The sequence below is a fragment of the Macaca nemestrina genome, chromosome 4 (assembly GCF_043159975.1).
Source record: "Macaca nemestrina isolate mMacNem1 chromosome 4, mMacNem.hap1, whole genome shotgun sequence".
Lineage (NCBI taxonomy): Eukaryota > Metazoa > Chordata > Mammalia > Primates > Cercopithecidae > Macaca > Macaca nemestrina.
This window is the reverse complement of record NC_092128.1, coordinates 17,018,637-17,033,828: the sequence shown is the minus strand read 5'-3', so window position 1 is coordinate 17,033,828 and position 15,192 is coordinate 17,018,637. Positions and strand designations below refer to the sequence as shown.

The following is a 15,192-nucleotide window of genomic DNA, read 5'->3' as shown; positions in this document are numbered from 1 at the left end:
ACGACCTGCTAATTATTGAATATAAAGAATATATGTATGTTTTTAATTCTTGGAGATTATGGGGCTAATGCATAAAATTTCTTAAGACAAAACAAAGCAAAACAAAACATATTTAATGATACAGAATGCTCCCCACAGGGACTCTAATTGTACCGAAAGAGAGTTGGAAGAGAGTGGGTTGTTCACTTTTAATGTCTTTGGTATTGTTTCTGTATCCCCTGGACTGAGACAAGCTAAGATCTCACACTGGCTCCTTAAATCTCTCTCCCTTTCTAGAGCTGCCAAGACTGTGTTCCCTAATAACAGAAGCTTCATTCTGACCCGTTCTACCTTTGCGGGTTCTGGCAAGTTTGCAGCACATTGGTTAGGAGACAACACCGCCACCTGGGATGACCTGCGATGGTCCATCCCTGGTGTCCTTGAGTTCAACCTTTTCGGCATCCCCATGGTGAGTTGCTACCTCAAGCTCTCTTATGAACCTGAATTCCCAGGTAGCCTCATTCTAGAAAGTTTTCAAGCTGCAAAGCTCCCCTCTCCTGCCTGCCATGGCTGGGAATTTAATGTCTTGAGAGCATGTGTTTCATCCACATCAGCAGGGCTTTGATACCATACCATTCTTTCCTGTACTGCCTTATGAAGACAGAAGGTGTAACTTTGATCTTTCTATTAAAGTATAACATGTGTAACATACTTTATACAGAAAAGTGTATGTATCCTTAAGAATACAGCTGATGAATTTCACCAACTGAACACTTCTGTGTATTTAGTGCCGAGATGAAGAAGTATAACATTGCCAGCACCCTACAGGCTTTGGCATTTTTTAGTTAAATCCAACATATTTATGAATTGAGCTCTTAGAATGTTCAAGGTCTTGAGCAGAGTAGGCATGGTGAGAGGGGAAGGAAAGCATAAATATAGTAAAGATGTACCTTCTCTTTGCCCTAAGGGTTTACAGTTTAGTAAGAGGAGACATATGTGTAAACAAATAATTATGACAAACTAGGGTAAAAAGACCAACAGGGACATATGAGTTAAATGTTACGGGAGATCCCGAGAAAGAGTTTTATCTGACAAAATTATGAGGGACAAAAGGAATCAAGGCAGGGAGTCAAGAGACACTTTATGGAAAAGATGACATTTGAGATTAACCTTGAAAGGTGAGTATTTTTTCATCTGACTAATGAGGGGGGAAGTTCATTTTAACACTGAGAAATAAAAGTGAGCACAAACAGTAGAAGGGGGATTATTTGATATATCTATGAGGATTGCTGTGTGGGACTGGAATGAGAAATGATGCTAAAAAGATGGATTGGAACCAGGTTTTAAAGATCTAAAAGAATGAACAGCAAGGAAGTCCTGGAGATTTTTTAATAGGTGAGTGACATGGTCAGAGTTAGGCTTTAGAAAAATAATACTGACAGTGGTGAGGTCAAAATAATAATATCAGCAGTATTATTAGGTACTATACATCCAAAAGCTCTTGTATGTAAAGTGTATTACTTTCATTATCTCACTCATTTACTAAATATCTGTGTAGTAATTTAATACTCACTGACAAAATGAGGAAATTGAGGCACAGAAGGATTGAGTAACTTACTCAAAGTCATCCAGCATTCAAGAGTGGACACAGGCTATGACCGAACTTTGACCACCCTCCTAGCCTTCTCAGTAGGAAGTTTAAGCAAGGTTTAGTTGGGAGGTCCCTGGTGGAAAGCAAAGGAGGGTGGTGGAAGGAAGTGAGGTATACCTGTTGTCTGTGTGTCCTTCCAGGTGGGTGCTGACATATGTGGCTTTGCCTTGGATGCCCCTGAGGAGCTCTGTAGGCGGTGGATGCAGTTGGGCGCATTTTATCCATTTTCTAGAAATCACAATGGCCAAGGCTTCAAGGTAAGGCTCCTAGGAAATAGAGTCAGAATGAATTTGGCGTACATTAGGACTAGATCTGTTTGCATCCTTGCCAAGAGATCTGCTGAACCAACCTCTTACCTGGTCTTCACTTACTCTGATTTGCACCATCATGTGCAATTAACCAGAACCTGTGCTGTATCATCGAAATGTCCAATGGCCTCAGCCTGTTATTTACTGCTGCATTCAAGGAAATGGTGTGTCTGTAAAGGTCTTTCATCAAACTTCTGTACACTTTATTTACATTGTTTGCTTTTAAATAAGAAGCAAACAAGGAAATACTTCAAAATTGTTTAAATTGCAGCCTCCCAAGAGAGGAATCTTAAAGAACGAGGGAGGCAGGATGAATTGAAAACCCAAGGAGAGACCCTTACTTGGTACTGCTCAGAAGCGAGGTTTGCAACCTTGGCCTCTGTCATTCAGGAGGGAAATTCTTGGTTGTGATGAATGAGGTCTGGAATTCTCAGGTGCTTCTGATACCCTGCAGCCAAACCACAACTGCAAACTCCTATTTCCTCCCAGGACCAGGATCCTGCCTCCTTTGGAGCTGACTCCCTGCTGTTGAATTCCTCCAGGCACTACCTTAACATCCGCTATACTCTATTGCCCTACCTATACACCCTCTTCTTCCGTGCTCACAGCCGAGGGGACACGGTGGCCAGGCCCCTTTTGCATGAGTAAGTTCACCTAACCTCCTCTAATTTATTAATGCATCTGGAGTGACATTGACTATATCATCAAATATCGGAGTGAAAACCGAAACAATTCGGGCAGTTATTCATATCTATCTATATCTATATCTGTAATCTATCTATCTCTATTCATTTATGTATCTAACTGGAATACCTAGTTGGTATTTGTAAACCTCGCCTGTTCCATTTTGGTGAGAGAATTAGACTAAAAGTCATGGGACTATAGGTCTTTTCTTTGTTCTGTTGCTCACTAACTCACTCTATAGCTTAGGCAAATCATTTTTTCTTTAGTTTCTTCAGTCTTAATTCAAAGGATTTGAAGTCTTGACTGTGGTGGTCTTGTCTGTAATGCACTATAATGCCAGATTATATATAACAGATTATATAGAACAGATATAATATGTTCAAGCTATAGGAATGAGCCTATAATATAAATACAAATGAGGCTATTATAAAGGATTTGTAGGATTTCAGAATTCTTATTTCTCAGGCAATGAACATCTCTAATTTAATTCTAAAACAAGGCACTTAAGAGCATTTTCTTGTCAAAATACAGTCAACTCCCTTATGTGGGTGACATATGAGGCCCTCAGGCACATATCAAGCTATCATATATTCATTACTTTGGGAAGTTTTTGTCTGTTCATGAAATTTCTTTTTAAAAGGAAGATATCCTGAAAGAGAAAAAAGTAAAATGTTAAATTATCTGGTATATTTTATGATCAGATCCAGTTTCTTGATCGTCAGCTGAAGTTATGAAATGTATTGATTATTTAACTTAATTTTTTAATTTTAAATTTTTGTGGGTATATAGAAGTTGCATATATTTATGGGGTATATGAAATGTTTTGACATAGGCATGCAATGTGAAATAAGAACATTATGGGAATGGGGTATCCATCCCCTCCAGCCTTTATCCTTTCAGTTATAAAGAATCCAAGTACACTCTTTAAGTTACTTTTAAATGTACAATTAAGTTATTATTGACTATAGTCACCCTATTTTGCTATCAAATGGTAGGTTTTACTCATTCTTTTTAACTATTTTTTTTTGTATCTGTTAACCATCTTGACCTCCCTCCCAGCCCTTCACTATCCTTCCCAGCCTCTGGTAACCATCCTTGTACTCTCTGTATCCATAAATTCTTGGTTTTTAGATCCCACAAATAGGTGAAAACATGTGATGTTTGTCTTTATATGCCTGGCTTATTTCATGTAACATAATGATCTCCAGTTCTATCCATGTTGATGCAGATATCTAGATCTCAACTTACTTTTTTTAAAAAGGAGGGATATGGAAAATAGAATTACAGCCTGAGACCTTCCTAGCATACATACTGGATAGAAACATCTGTTTATCCTGAGGGAAGAATAGGAGACATAAGCTGGGGAAGGGGAATCTGTCCTGGGGTGCAGAGGGGCTTGAGTAGGTGTCAGAATAATTTGGGAGGTTTGCCCGGGCAGGCGGCCTGTATGCTTTCAACAGGTTGTGAGTAGAACTGCGATAAATCTCATTGGCAGTGGCTCAAATCTCAGTGAACTGTCTCTCTGGTCTTCAGGTTCTATGAGGACAACAGCACTTGGGATGTGCACCAACAGTTCTTATGGGGGCCCGGCCTCCTCATCACTCCAGTTCTGGATGAAGTAAGTGTTCCCACAGAGATACACTAGGGATCTCCGCTTCTGTTCCTGCTGCCCTGCAAATTCCTCTCTCCTCCTTATTCCAAACTCATTTCTGACATCTGGGACTGAGTCAGCCTTGAAGAGAGTGTGCTAGATTTTGAGAAGCTAGACATCTGGTAATTACATATTTTTGTTTCTAGAATTTTTTTTTCCCTCGATCAAGTTCCCAACCGGTTTAGAAGCATCTACTGGAAACTCTAGATTTAAAAGTTATGTTAGGTTGTTCTTGCATTGCTATAAAGAAATTCCTGACACTGATTAATTTACAAAGAAAAGAGATTTCATTGTCTCACAGTTCTGAAAGTTTTACAAGAAGCATGATGCTGGTATCTGTGCAGCTTCTAGGGAGGCCTCAGGAAGCTTACAGTCATGGAGGAAGGTGAAGGGGAGCAGGGATGTCACATAGCAAAAGCAGGAACAAGAGAGAGAGTGGGGGGAGTTGCCACGCACTTTTTTTTTTTTTTTTTTTTTTTGAGATGGAGTCTCACTCTGTCGCCCAGGCTGTAATGCAGTGGCACAAGCTCAGCTCACTGCAACCTCCAACTCCCAGGTTCACGTGATTCTCCTGCCTCAGCCTCCCGAGAAGCTGGGATTAGAGGCACCTGCCACCATGCTCGGCTAATTTTGTATTTTTGTAGAGATGGGGTTTCATGTTAGCCAGGCTGGTCTCAAACTGCCAACCTCAGATGATACACCTGCCTCGGCCTCCAAAGTGCTGAGATTACAAGCATGAGTCACTGCGCTCAGCTGCCGCACACTTTTAAACAACCAAATCTTATAAGAATTCACTCACTATCGCCAGGACAGAACCAAGGGAATGGTGTAAACCATTCATGAGAAATCCGCCCTCATGATCCGGTCACCTCCCTCCACACTCCACCTCCAACACTGGGGATTACATTTCAGCATGAGATTTGGGCAGAGACAAACATCCAAACTATATCAGGAGTGGTCCTATTTGTTTTTGGATTCTCATAGCAGATCCTGACTTGCTCCATGATGCAGAAACAGGATGGAGCAGTCCCAACACTCACTCTAAAGTCAGGCAGATCGGGATGTGATTGTTGTCTCTACCACTTTGAGCCTGTGTGATCAGGGGTGACAGCTGTACTGGCTTCTCATCTGTAGAGGTGTAATAATAATAATAATAATAATAGTACCTACCATTTGGGAATGTTGGGAAAATTGAATGATATAATCATGTAAAGGTGGAATGTTTATCACCACACATGTTTTATTATTATTATTATTATTATTATTCCTAATGTGGCTACATTTGAGATTTCTCTCTGGGTTGCCAAGTTATAGTTTCTATTATTTGTATTAGAGGAGAAGCAGAAGAAAGGCATAATAACAGAGGATGGAAAGGGCATTCCTGCCCTCTCTGTGTATGATTAAGAAGTTCCCTAGATAATAAAAAGAAATCCATTTTATTTCCCTCAGGGGATACTATACTGTTTTAATTTCAGGGTGCAGAGAAAGTGATGGCATATGTGCCTGATGCTGTCTGGTATGACTACGAGACTGTGAGTAGCTTTGACTTTTCTTCTACTCCTTAAGACTGTAGCTGCAGCTGCATAGACAAATTACCTTTCCCGAGAGAGAAACATCCATCTACCTGCTGAGGAGTATTTTTGTAGTGTTTTCTGTAATTTCATAGCAGAACCTGGGTAAAGTCAACCTAAATCCCTAACATCAGTCATGATGAAATGTGAAAAAATACCTTCATATACTTTATTCAGCAATAAGATAGAGGCTGACATAGTATCTCATAAATGAATATTGGAGGAACTAATGGACAACGTGAGCTTGGTCAGGAATCGGATTATTTGTTTAGAGCTATCAGTTTATATAATATGTATCAAGTAGCCTCAGCATGGCATAAATGTTTTCACAAACCCCCAACTGGTGGCAGAACATGTTATTCCTAATTTTTTTCCTTCTGTTATTTGATTGCCTGGCTAGACTATAATTCAACTAATTGGAAAAGGGAGAGAATTGTGGATCACTTGGCACATAGATAATCAGTGGAGGGCAATATGCTGTCATGCCAATGTGTTTGATTTATCTGCATGCATCAGGGAAACCAAGTGAGATGGAGGAAGCAAAAAGTCGAGATGGAACTTCCTGGAGACAAAATTGGACTTCACCTTCGAGGAGGCTACATCTTTCCCACACAGCAGCCAAATACAACCACTCTGGCCAGGTATAGCATGGCTGGAGTGTCCTTTAAGAATTGATATCCTTCCTGAAACCCTTTGAATTTCTTTTTGAAACTAACAGCCAGGTGGTCAGCCTTTTTTGTTTGGCCAGGACTGTTGCAGTTTTAGCACCAAAAGTCCCTTTCCTTGGGATGCTTCTTGATTCTGGGCAAACCAGGTCAGTTGATCCCTCTGTCTGCTTTGGCCACACTGTGCATCCGTGTTTCTTTACTCTTGACTCACTTGTTCTCTTTTCTAGAGAGTCAAGATTCAATTTCCACCCTCCTAGAATTTCAACTTCGTATTTCTTTTCTCCCACTAAGTTTTCTTTCTTGTGATTCAAACATTACCTTCTGCAAACCTCAAATCTCCAAGTCACTGAATTTTCCTTTATACTTAATTGATTCCAAAACAATAGATTCCATCTGTACTAAAGAGGTACGCATTTATATCTTCATGCTTTTGAGAGTATTAGGCTACTTGTCTTTAGTAGACTAGGAGTTCTTTGGAAGCCAGAAACCTGTCTTTTCTTTTGAACCTCTCTTACTGCTTTAATTTTCCAAATTGTAGACTTTTTATGATGCTAATGGAAAATGTCCCTAAATCCAATACCAGTTGGCTTCCTTTTTCGAATTGTTCACTTTCAAGCTGTTCTGCACAGTGATACCAAATTGATTTTTCCAAAATGAACATCTTGACTGGTTGCTCCCAGGCTTTAAGTCCAAAGTCTTCTATTAATAGGGTATTTAAAACCAACCACAACCTGGTTACATGTTACCTTAACAATTCTTATCTCCTGCCATACCTTCATGTACATACAGACCAGCTATGCCAAAAGCCTGCTATTTCCCAGACATACCTATGTATTTTACTGCATTTGGGCTTTTGAATTTATCCTTTCCAACATCTTTGCCCTGGTGTATTCTTAATGATCAGAATGAAACTTACATTTCAGCAGCAAGAAATCTTTCCCTAATCTTCCAGCAGAGGAAGCACTGCCACTTCCAAGTTTCTGGTCATTTCATATATACATATATACATATATATACACACACACACACACACACACACACACACACACACATATATATATATATATATTTTGCTCCTTAGAAGATTTTGTCTTCCTTAATACTGTTAGCATTTCAATAATAGTTGTATACTCTGTGCTAGAAAATTTTATTATCTAAAATGTTTAGGGGAATCTAAGTCTATTGTTACTTACCTTTGCTGACTTTCTTTCATGTTGACTTATTACCTTGTGTGCTCGGTGATCTTATTTTTTTTAAGCTATGATAATCTTATAAATGTGGGTGTCATTCCTCCAGAGATGATTTGCCTTCTCTTCTGTTTGCAAGCCAAGAATTGCCTCCAACTGGCATTACGTTAGCTTCCTTCAAGATCCCGGCTTCACGTGGGAATCAGAGGTTCACATTCTCTACCTTGGATTGCTAGGCTTAGTAGCCCAATTTTAACCTTGCTATGGGAATTTGCCGCACGGAGATTCTGGGTTTTGCTTACTAAGCACCCTTTTAGTTTTAACTCAGTGTTTTGTTATCCTGTTATTGTTTTGGTCTCTTGGATGCATTTCTTACTTTCTTGCAAATCCAACAATATTTTAACAGGAATATGTGTTGTAATTTATCTAGGATCAGGGAATATTTTACTGGGTAAGTCTCCAGAAGAATATCCAGTCCACCATATTTCTGGAACTGTGGTTCTGGACTCCTAGAATATCTTAACTTTTGTGTTGTGTTCACTGTCCACCTCCATTTTTTAAATGAATGTGCCTAGTTTTTCCAGTAATATTTAAGGTCATTCAGGTCAGGACTTGTGATTTATTAATTTTTGTATCTCATTGACTTCCTAGAAATAACTGCTACTCAATACATGAATATTTAATGAAAGCAGATGATTTTGTTAATAATAAAAACTAACTCTTGTATAGTGAAAGGCTGAACTGTGAAATAATACAATGGAGAATGTGAGTCCAGTGACAGATAGAGAAGAAACAAGAAGAGCAGGAAACTTGGAGGTTGCCTAGAGGAGTGACAGAATGAGGAGAGATTCCAAATAAAAATTTCTCTCTCTCCCCCTCTTCCTCTCTGTCTGTCTACTTCACCATGTCTTTGAGTAATGTTTTGTGTTTCTTATTCTAAATTATAAAGTAGATCATTAGAATGATTTGTTTTTCTTTCAAAAGAAACTAATACCTGATAATCAGATAAGTTACTACTAAATAGATGGACCTTATTGTATGTTGTTGATTTCTGGGTATAAATGGTCCTTAGGCAGGTGAAACTGTATCTTCCTCATAGCACTGGACAGTTCTCCTGAGGGCATCATTGCTAAAATGATCTGACTGAACCAGTTATTGCCTAAGATTTCTTTCTCTTCTCATAGTCTGTATTCTAAGTAGTAGTTGCAGAAGCAGCTTTTACTTGAGCTATTGAAGAGCTTCTGGTGCTTAAATTCTTACCTCCAACATAGATGTTATTGCTAATGTTTGGGGTATTTCTATCTCTTGTGACACTGTTGATATTAAAGATAGGGGAGCCTGTCAATTTTGTGTTTGTGCCTGAAGAAAAGCAGAACCATCTGCTGCTGGTAACTTTTTCAATTTGAAATTTGATGGAAACATTCTCAGCTCAGTTGGCAAAATTCTGACTCCTGTCTTTGTCTCTTGAATCTTGTTCCCCACAGTCGAAAGAACCCTCTTGGTCTTATCATTGCCCTAGATGAGAACAAAGAAGCAAAAGGAGAACTTTTCTGGGATGATGGGGAAACGAAGGGTGAGCGCTGTTACAATCATGTTGCTGTTTCCAAACCCGCACCTGTGACTTATGGTCCTTCCCTCCTGCTGGTCATTGAGCTGTGGGAGAAATCTCAGCAGGCACAGCAGCAAGAGTCACTGAAGTATTTTGTTTCTGGTTGCACCATTCAGAGGTAGTGGTAGATGACCTACAAAGGGAAGAAAAATACATTTCTATCTCTGACAATTCTTCTATTGGCCAGTGATATCAATAATAGGCTCTCTTTTGTTTGTTTGTTTGTTTGCAGTGGAGTTTTGCTCTTGTCGCCCAGGCTGGAGTGCAGTGGCACAATTTCGGCTCACTGCAACCTCTGCCTCCCAGGCTTAAGTGATTCTCCTGCCTCAGCCTCCCTCATAACTAGGACTACAGGTGCCTACCACCACACCTGGCTAATTTTTTGTATGTTTAGTAGAGACGAGGTTTCACCGTGTTAGCCAGGATGATCTCAGTCTCCTAAGCTCTTGATCTACCCGGCTCAGGCTCCCAAAGTGCTGGGATTATAGGCGTGAACCACCACGCTTGGCCAATAGGCTCTCTTTTTATTGTCAATGGGTGCTTAGAAGAGATGGTTTCAAGACTGTTCCTGTAATTCAATGTTAATGTCTTCCTCCCAAAATTCTTATGAGCAAATGTTGGCGATATAGAAATCATGCCCCTGCCAGTGAGGCAGTGAGAATATACTGTTCCAGTGTGTACTCACCTAGCCATACCTTTTAGTATTTGTGGGTCCAGTATACTAACAATTCCTGTGCTTCAAGTTTAGGAAACAGATTCCCTTGAGGCGTATGCCTTGGAAGCCTTTGGAAGGGAAGCTTTGCAATGTTCCAGTAGGAAAGAGAAGGAAAAACGATGGCTTGACCTTGGAGACTCTTGTCCATCTAATCCAATATGTAGATTTAAATATTTATTTATTTTTTAATTGCAAAATATTTAATTGGCAAATAAAGATGAAATATATCCAAAGTGGACAATGTTAGGATTTAATATATATATAGGCATAGTATAATGGTTACCACAGCTATTTTAAAAAACACATCCATCACCATCCATACTGTAGACTGCATCCCCAGAACCTATTCATCTAATAACTAGAAGTTTGTACTTGACCATCATCTCCCCATTTTCCACACCTGCAGGCTCTAAGAACCACTGTTACATTGTCTGCTTCTAGGAGCTTAACTTTTTTAGATTTCACATGTAAGTGAGACCATGCAGTATTTGACTTTCTGTCTCTGGCTTGTTTCACTTAGTATAATGTCCTCCAGAGTCAACCATGCTGTTGTAAATGGCAGAATTTTCTTCTTTTTATGTCTGAATAATATTCTATTCTATATATGTACCACAATTTCTTTATTCATTCGTCTATTGATGGACATTTAGGTTGTTTTCATATCTTTGCTACTGTGCAATGTAAAATTAAACACTTAAATGTAAGGGCTGAAATTGTGAAGCTCCTAGAAGAAAACAGGAAAAAACTTCCTTGACATTAGTCTTGGCAATGACTTTTTGGATATGATACCAAAATCAAAGGAAAAATAGCAAATAATAGCAAATAATAAACAAGCATGATTACATCAAACAAAAAGGCTTCTGCACAACAAAAGAAACAATCAACACAGTGAAAAGGCAAACTACAGAACGGATAAAAATGTTTGCAAACCATATATCTCAGAAGAGATTAATATAAAAAAATAAGGAACTCAGGCAACTCAGTAGCAAAACATCAAATAACCCAATTAAAAACTGGGTGAAGGACCTGAGCAGATGTTTTTCCAAGGAAGACATACAAGTGGCTAACTGGTGTGTGAAAAGATACTCAACATCACTAAATGACACAGGTATGCAAGTCAGAAATCACAGTGAGATATCACCTCACACCTGTTAGCATGGAAATCGTAAAAAAAGTAAGAGATAAGTGCTGGCGAGGGTGTGGAGAAAATGGAATTTTTTAGACTATTGGTGGGAGTGTAAATTGTTACAACTGTTATGGAAAATAGTATGGAGGTTCCTCAAAAAATTAAAAACAGAACTTCCATACAATCTCATGAAATCCCACCTCTGGGTGGATATCCAGAGGACATGAAATCAGTGTCTTTAAGAGAGATAGTCACTCCCATGTTCATTATGGCATTATGTGCAACAACCAAGATATAGAAACAATCTAATTGTACATTGATGAATGAATGAATAAAGAAATGCGATACATATATACAATTGAAAATTATTCATCCATAAAGAAAAGGAAAACTGCTATGTGCGACCTCAAGACATAGCTGAAAGGAGTGGCAAGTGAAATCTTTTCTTCTGTGGTGGGAAGGCTAGAATCTGACTTGTCTTTCTCTCACTTTCAGATACTGTGGCCAATAAAGTGTATCTTTTATGTGAGTTTTCTGTCACTCAAGTAAGTAGCATACTTTTATGAATCTTAGGTGTGGGCTTTGGACTGATCATTAGCAAGCACATCTGTGCTTGTGTATATTGTATATGCGTGATTGTATTTGTAAATTTATATGCATTATTGGCTATAGGTGAGCACATTTCTATTTATGATTTCATCGAAGTTTTGAAAAAGAGGCATTCATATAGCAAGTAGTGTTTTTAAATACAGTTTTTAAATGTCTCTGTGTTTTTATGATTGTTTTAAATTAGAGGATTATCAAAATAATTTTGTGCTTCTTGAGCACACACTAGTAGAGAAAGCAGAGAGGCATCCAGGGCAGTGGGGGGTATCCGGTCTGGAATGGAATATTTGAGAGACTTGAGAATCTGTGTATTACAGGCATACCTTTATGCATAATTGGACTTAATTGTTTTGCAGAACCGCTTGGAGGTGAATATTTCACAATCAACCTACAAGGACCCCAATAATTTAGCATTTAATGAGATTAAAATTCTTGGGACAGAGGAACCTAGCAATGTTACAGTGAAACACAATAGTATCCCAAGTCAGACTTCTCCTACAGTCACTTATGATTCTAACCTGAAGGTAAAAGCCCATTTTGTTGAGATGGTGTATTGAGAATTCTCCATAGTATCATGGTGTTCCTTCTTACCAAGGTCTCATGGGTTCCTGAAGGAACAGAGCAACTTTGAAGCCTGTTTTGGGGAAGTTAGAGGACTGGGGAAATATATGAGGCGGCCAGAGCTAGAATGAGTTGGGTGTTTACCTTCTTATTCTCTTCTCTGCCTCTCAATGTTCTCTCTCTAACTGGTTCCACTTACTTTTCCCAAAAGTAGAATTATAATTATGATGAGACACAAGAAGAGCAAAGTTAGGAAAGTGGGGAACAGCCTTACATTATTAGCCTGTGAAAATTATATGACTGGAATAGCATAGATAAGTTTCAGTTTTGAAAAATAGGCTAGTTTGCATAGGAAACTTGTGGTCAGATTTTGGAGGGTCTTAGGTACCAACTTGATTTAATTGTCAAAGGGCCTCACATTGATCCTTGAATGAAGGCTGTGCTACTGTGTGTGAGCATTGCTGGGAGTCAGAGTGGGTTTTGGGGACTAGTAGAACAGGGAAGTATAAGATGGTTTAGACTGGGAGGAGACTGGGAGAAGGATGATAATTTTAGAATGTGATTTTATTACTCCAGACAAGTGAGAACTTTAACTTGGGAAGTGCTGTTTAAAGAAGTATCAAAGATAAGAAAAATATATAGAAAAATATTAAATATTAGAACTAATGGTATTAAAGGAAGTTTTCAAAATTGGAGTCTTTGGGCTTAGAGAAATGAAGAGGCTGGGACGTTAGAAATGGAAAGAAATATAAATTTTTTTCAACTTTTCAATTTTGCTGTTGCTACAATTGAAACCCAAATAAATGAAACAGAATACCTGACCTACGCTGATGTGATTATTATGCATTGTATGCCTGAATCAACATATTTCATATAATCCATAAATATGTATACCTACTGTATACCCATTAAAATTAAAAATTAATAAACAAAATCATTTGTCCAACATTCTACAGAAATGTGGGCATGATGACTAGGTCATATGATTCTTATTGCTGTGATCTTTCTACCACTCCACGCCAATGGGGGATACTGGTTTGGGGACTGGAGAGCAAGGGGATCAGCTCACTTTGGGTGACACCATGTGTCATGCTGAAGAGGAAGTGCAGAAGAGAGCCTTCCTAACAAGACACAGAGGGCTAAGAGGAGTCAGAGCAGAAAAGAATAAGGAGTGATCATGACAGGTTTTATCTGACCGAATTGTTTTCATTATGCTATGGACAACATTCTACTAGAGGGGAGACATTTGCCCTGTTGCTGCTAAGTAGATTCCCCCAGTGTGCAGTTCTCTTCTTATGAGCTCAAGTCATATGTTGGTTGGATGGTTGAAACTCTGGTCTAATTTCTATTTTCTTTTTTCTTGAAAAACAAAAGCCTCAGATCTTGCAAGGCCTATCTCCTAAAGATGAATTTCCTTGTGATTTCTGCATTCCTACAGGTTGCCATTATCACAGACATCAATCTTCTCCTGGGAGAAGCATACACAGTGGAGTGGGATATAAAGATAAGGGATGATGAAAAAATAGACTGTTACCCTGATGAGAATGGGGCTTCTGCAGAAAACTGTGCTGCCCGTGGCTGTATCTGGGAGGTAACCATGCTGCTGGGGTTCATGTACATGAACATCCTCCACACCTAATCTCTAGTTTCTTAAACATAGCAGTAGTACTTACATAACTACTTAAAATCCATAGAAAGAAAGGACTTCTTAAGGGACATGGTCTGGATATGAAGAGTAGGTGGGGATGTGTGTGAAACTTTTTTAAATGAATATTTTGCTTGGAGACCAGGAATTTAAATTTATGTTATTGCCAAGTGATCAGTGATGGGCTTGTTTTATTGTCGTATGAAATGACTTTATTAACCCTGTTTAGGTTAGAGAACTTTAAGACCACTTGCTGAGCTGATCTATGACTTTACCCTTACTTTTCAGGCATCCAATTCTTCTGGGGTCCCTTTTTGCTATTTTGTCAACGATCTATACTCTGTCAGTAATGTTCAATATAATTCACATGGGGCCACAGCTGACATCTCCTTAAAGTCTTCCGTGTATGCCAGTGCCTTCCCCTCCACACCCGTGAACCCCCTTCGCCTGGATGTCACTTACCATAAGAATGAAATGCTGCAGTTCAAGGTAAACACAGTACATGTATCAGGTGGTGATTAGACCCTTTTCAGTCCCATTACCTTTTATTGGTCCGAGTCACAGAACCCTAAAATAAGTTAATCATGCGACAATAGACTAGATCATTATCCAGAGAGCAGTGAGAAATCATTGAGGGAGCAATGAGACCTGCCCTGATTTTCATTTGGAAAAGATTACTGTGGCTACTGTTAGGAAAATGGTTGGGAGAGCAAGAGTGTATGCAGACAGACAAGTCAGGAGGCTACTAGTTAGGCAGGTCAGTTGAGGGATTAGGTTTGGACAAGACACTGGAATGCAGGTGGAGAAGAGTGGATCTGTCTGAGGTTGAGAAAGTTGGGTTATAGGATCTGGTGGTTGATTGCAAGCAAGTGACAATGGAGAGGGAAAATCAAGAATGATGACCGTGTTGGTATCTTACCTCTTAATATGGATGGTGCTGACATTAACTGGAATAGGAATACTGAAAAGGTTTGTGCTTGATCAATGTCAGATGATATATTCATTTTGGGATACTGAATTTGAGATTTCTGTATATAGCCATCAGTATGCAGTAATTTCATTCCTTTCCAAGATTTAATTACATCTAAGGACTAGGAGTGGGCCAGCTGTTATGTCTATTTCTCTATTAAACTAAGCTTCTCAAGGACAGGAATGTGCCCTTTCTTCTTTGTGCTTCTGAAATCGAATACAGAGCCTGGCAGATAGTTAGCGGTGTGATGTTATTGACACA

The 15,192-nt window shown here is 39.0% G+C and overlaps 1 protein-coding gene across 5 annotated transcripts in view; it reads left to right on the top strand.

Moving 5' to 3' along the window:
- LOC105471255 (maltase-glucoamylase) overlaps nt 1-15,192 on the top strand; it is a 157,696-nt gene that overhangs the window by 37,128 nt on the left and 105,376 nt on the right. For all 5 annotated transcript variants that reach the window (XM_071094351.1, XM_071094350.1, XM_071094348.1 and 2 more), the window contains 11 exons: nt 277-448; nt 1,771-1,887; nt 2,428-2,582; nt 4,156-4,240; nt 5,749-5,805; nt 6,361-6,485; nt 9,184-9,272; nt 11,645-11,694; nt 12,112-12,279; nt 13,755-13,907; nt 14,250-14,450. In XM_071094351.1, the coding sequence (XP_070950452.1) occupies nt 277-448; nt 1,771-1,887; nt 2,428-2,582; nt 4,156-4,240; nt 5,749-5,805; nt 6,361-6,485; nt 9,184-9,272; nt 11,645-11,694; nt 12,112-12,279; nt 13,755-13,907; nt 14,250-14,450 (1,372 nt within the window). The remainder of the gene's footprint in view (nt 1-276; nt 449-1,770; nt 1,888-2,427; nt 2,583-4,155; nt 4,241-5,748; nt 5,806-6,360; nt 6,486-9,183; nt 9,273-11,644; nt 11,695-12,111; nt 12,280-13,754; nt 13,908-14,249; nt 14,451-15,192) is intronic.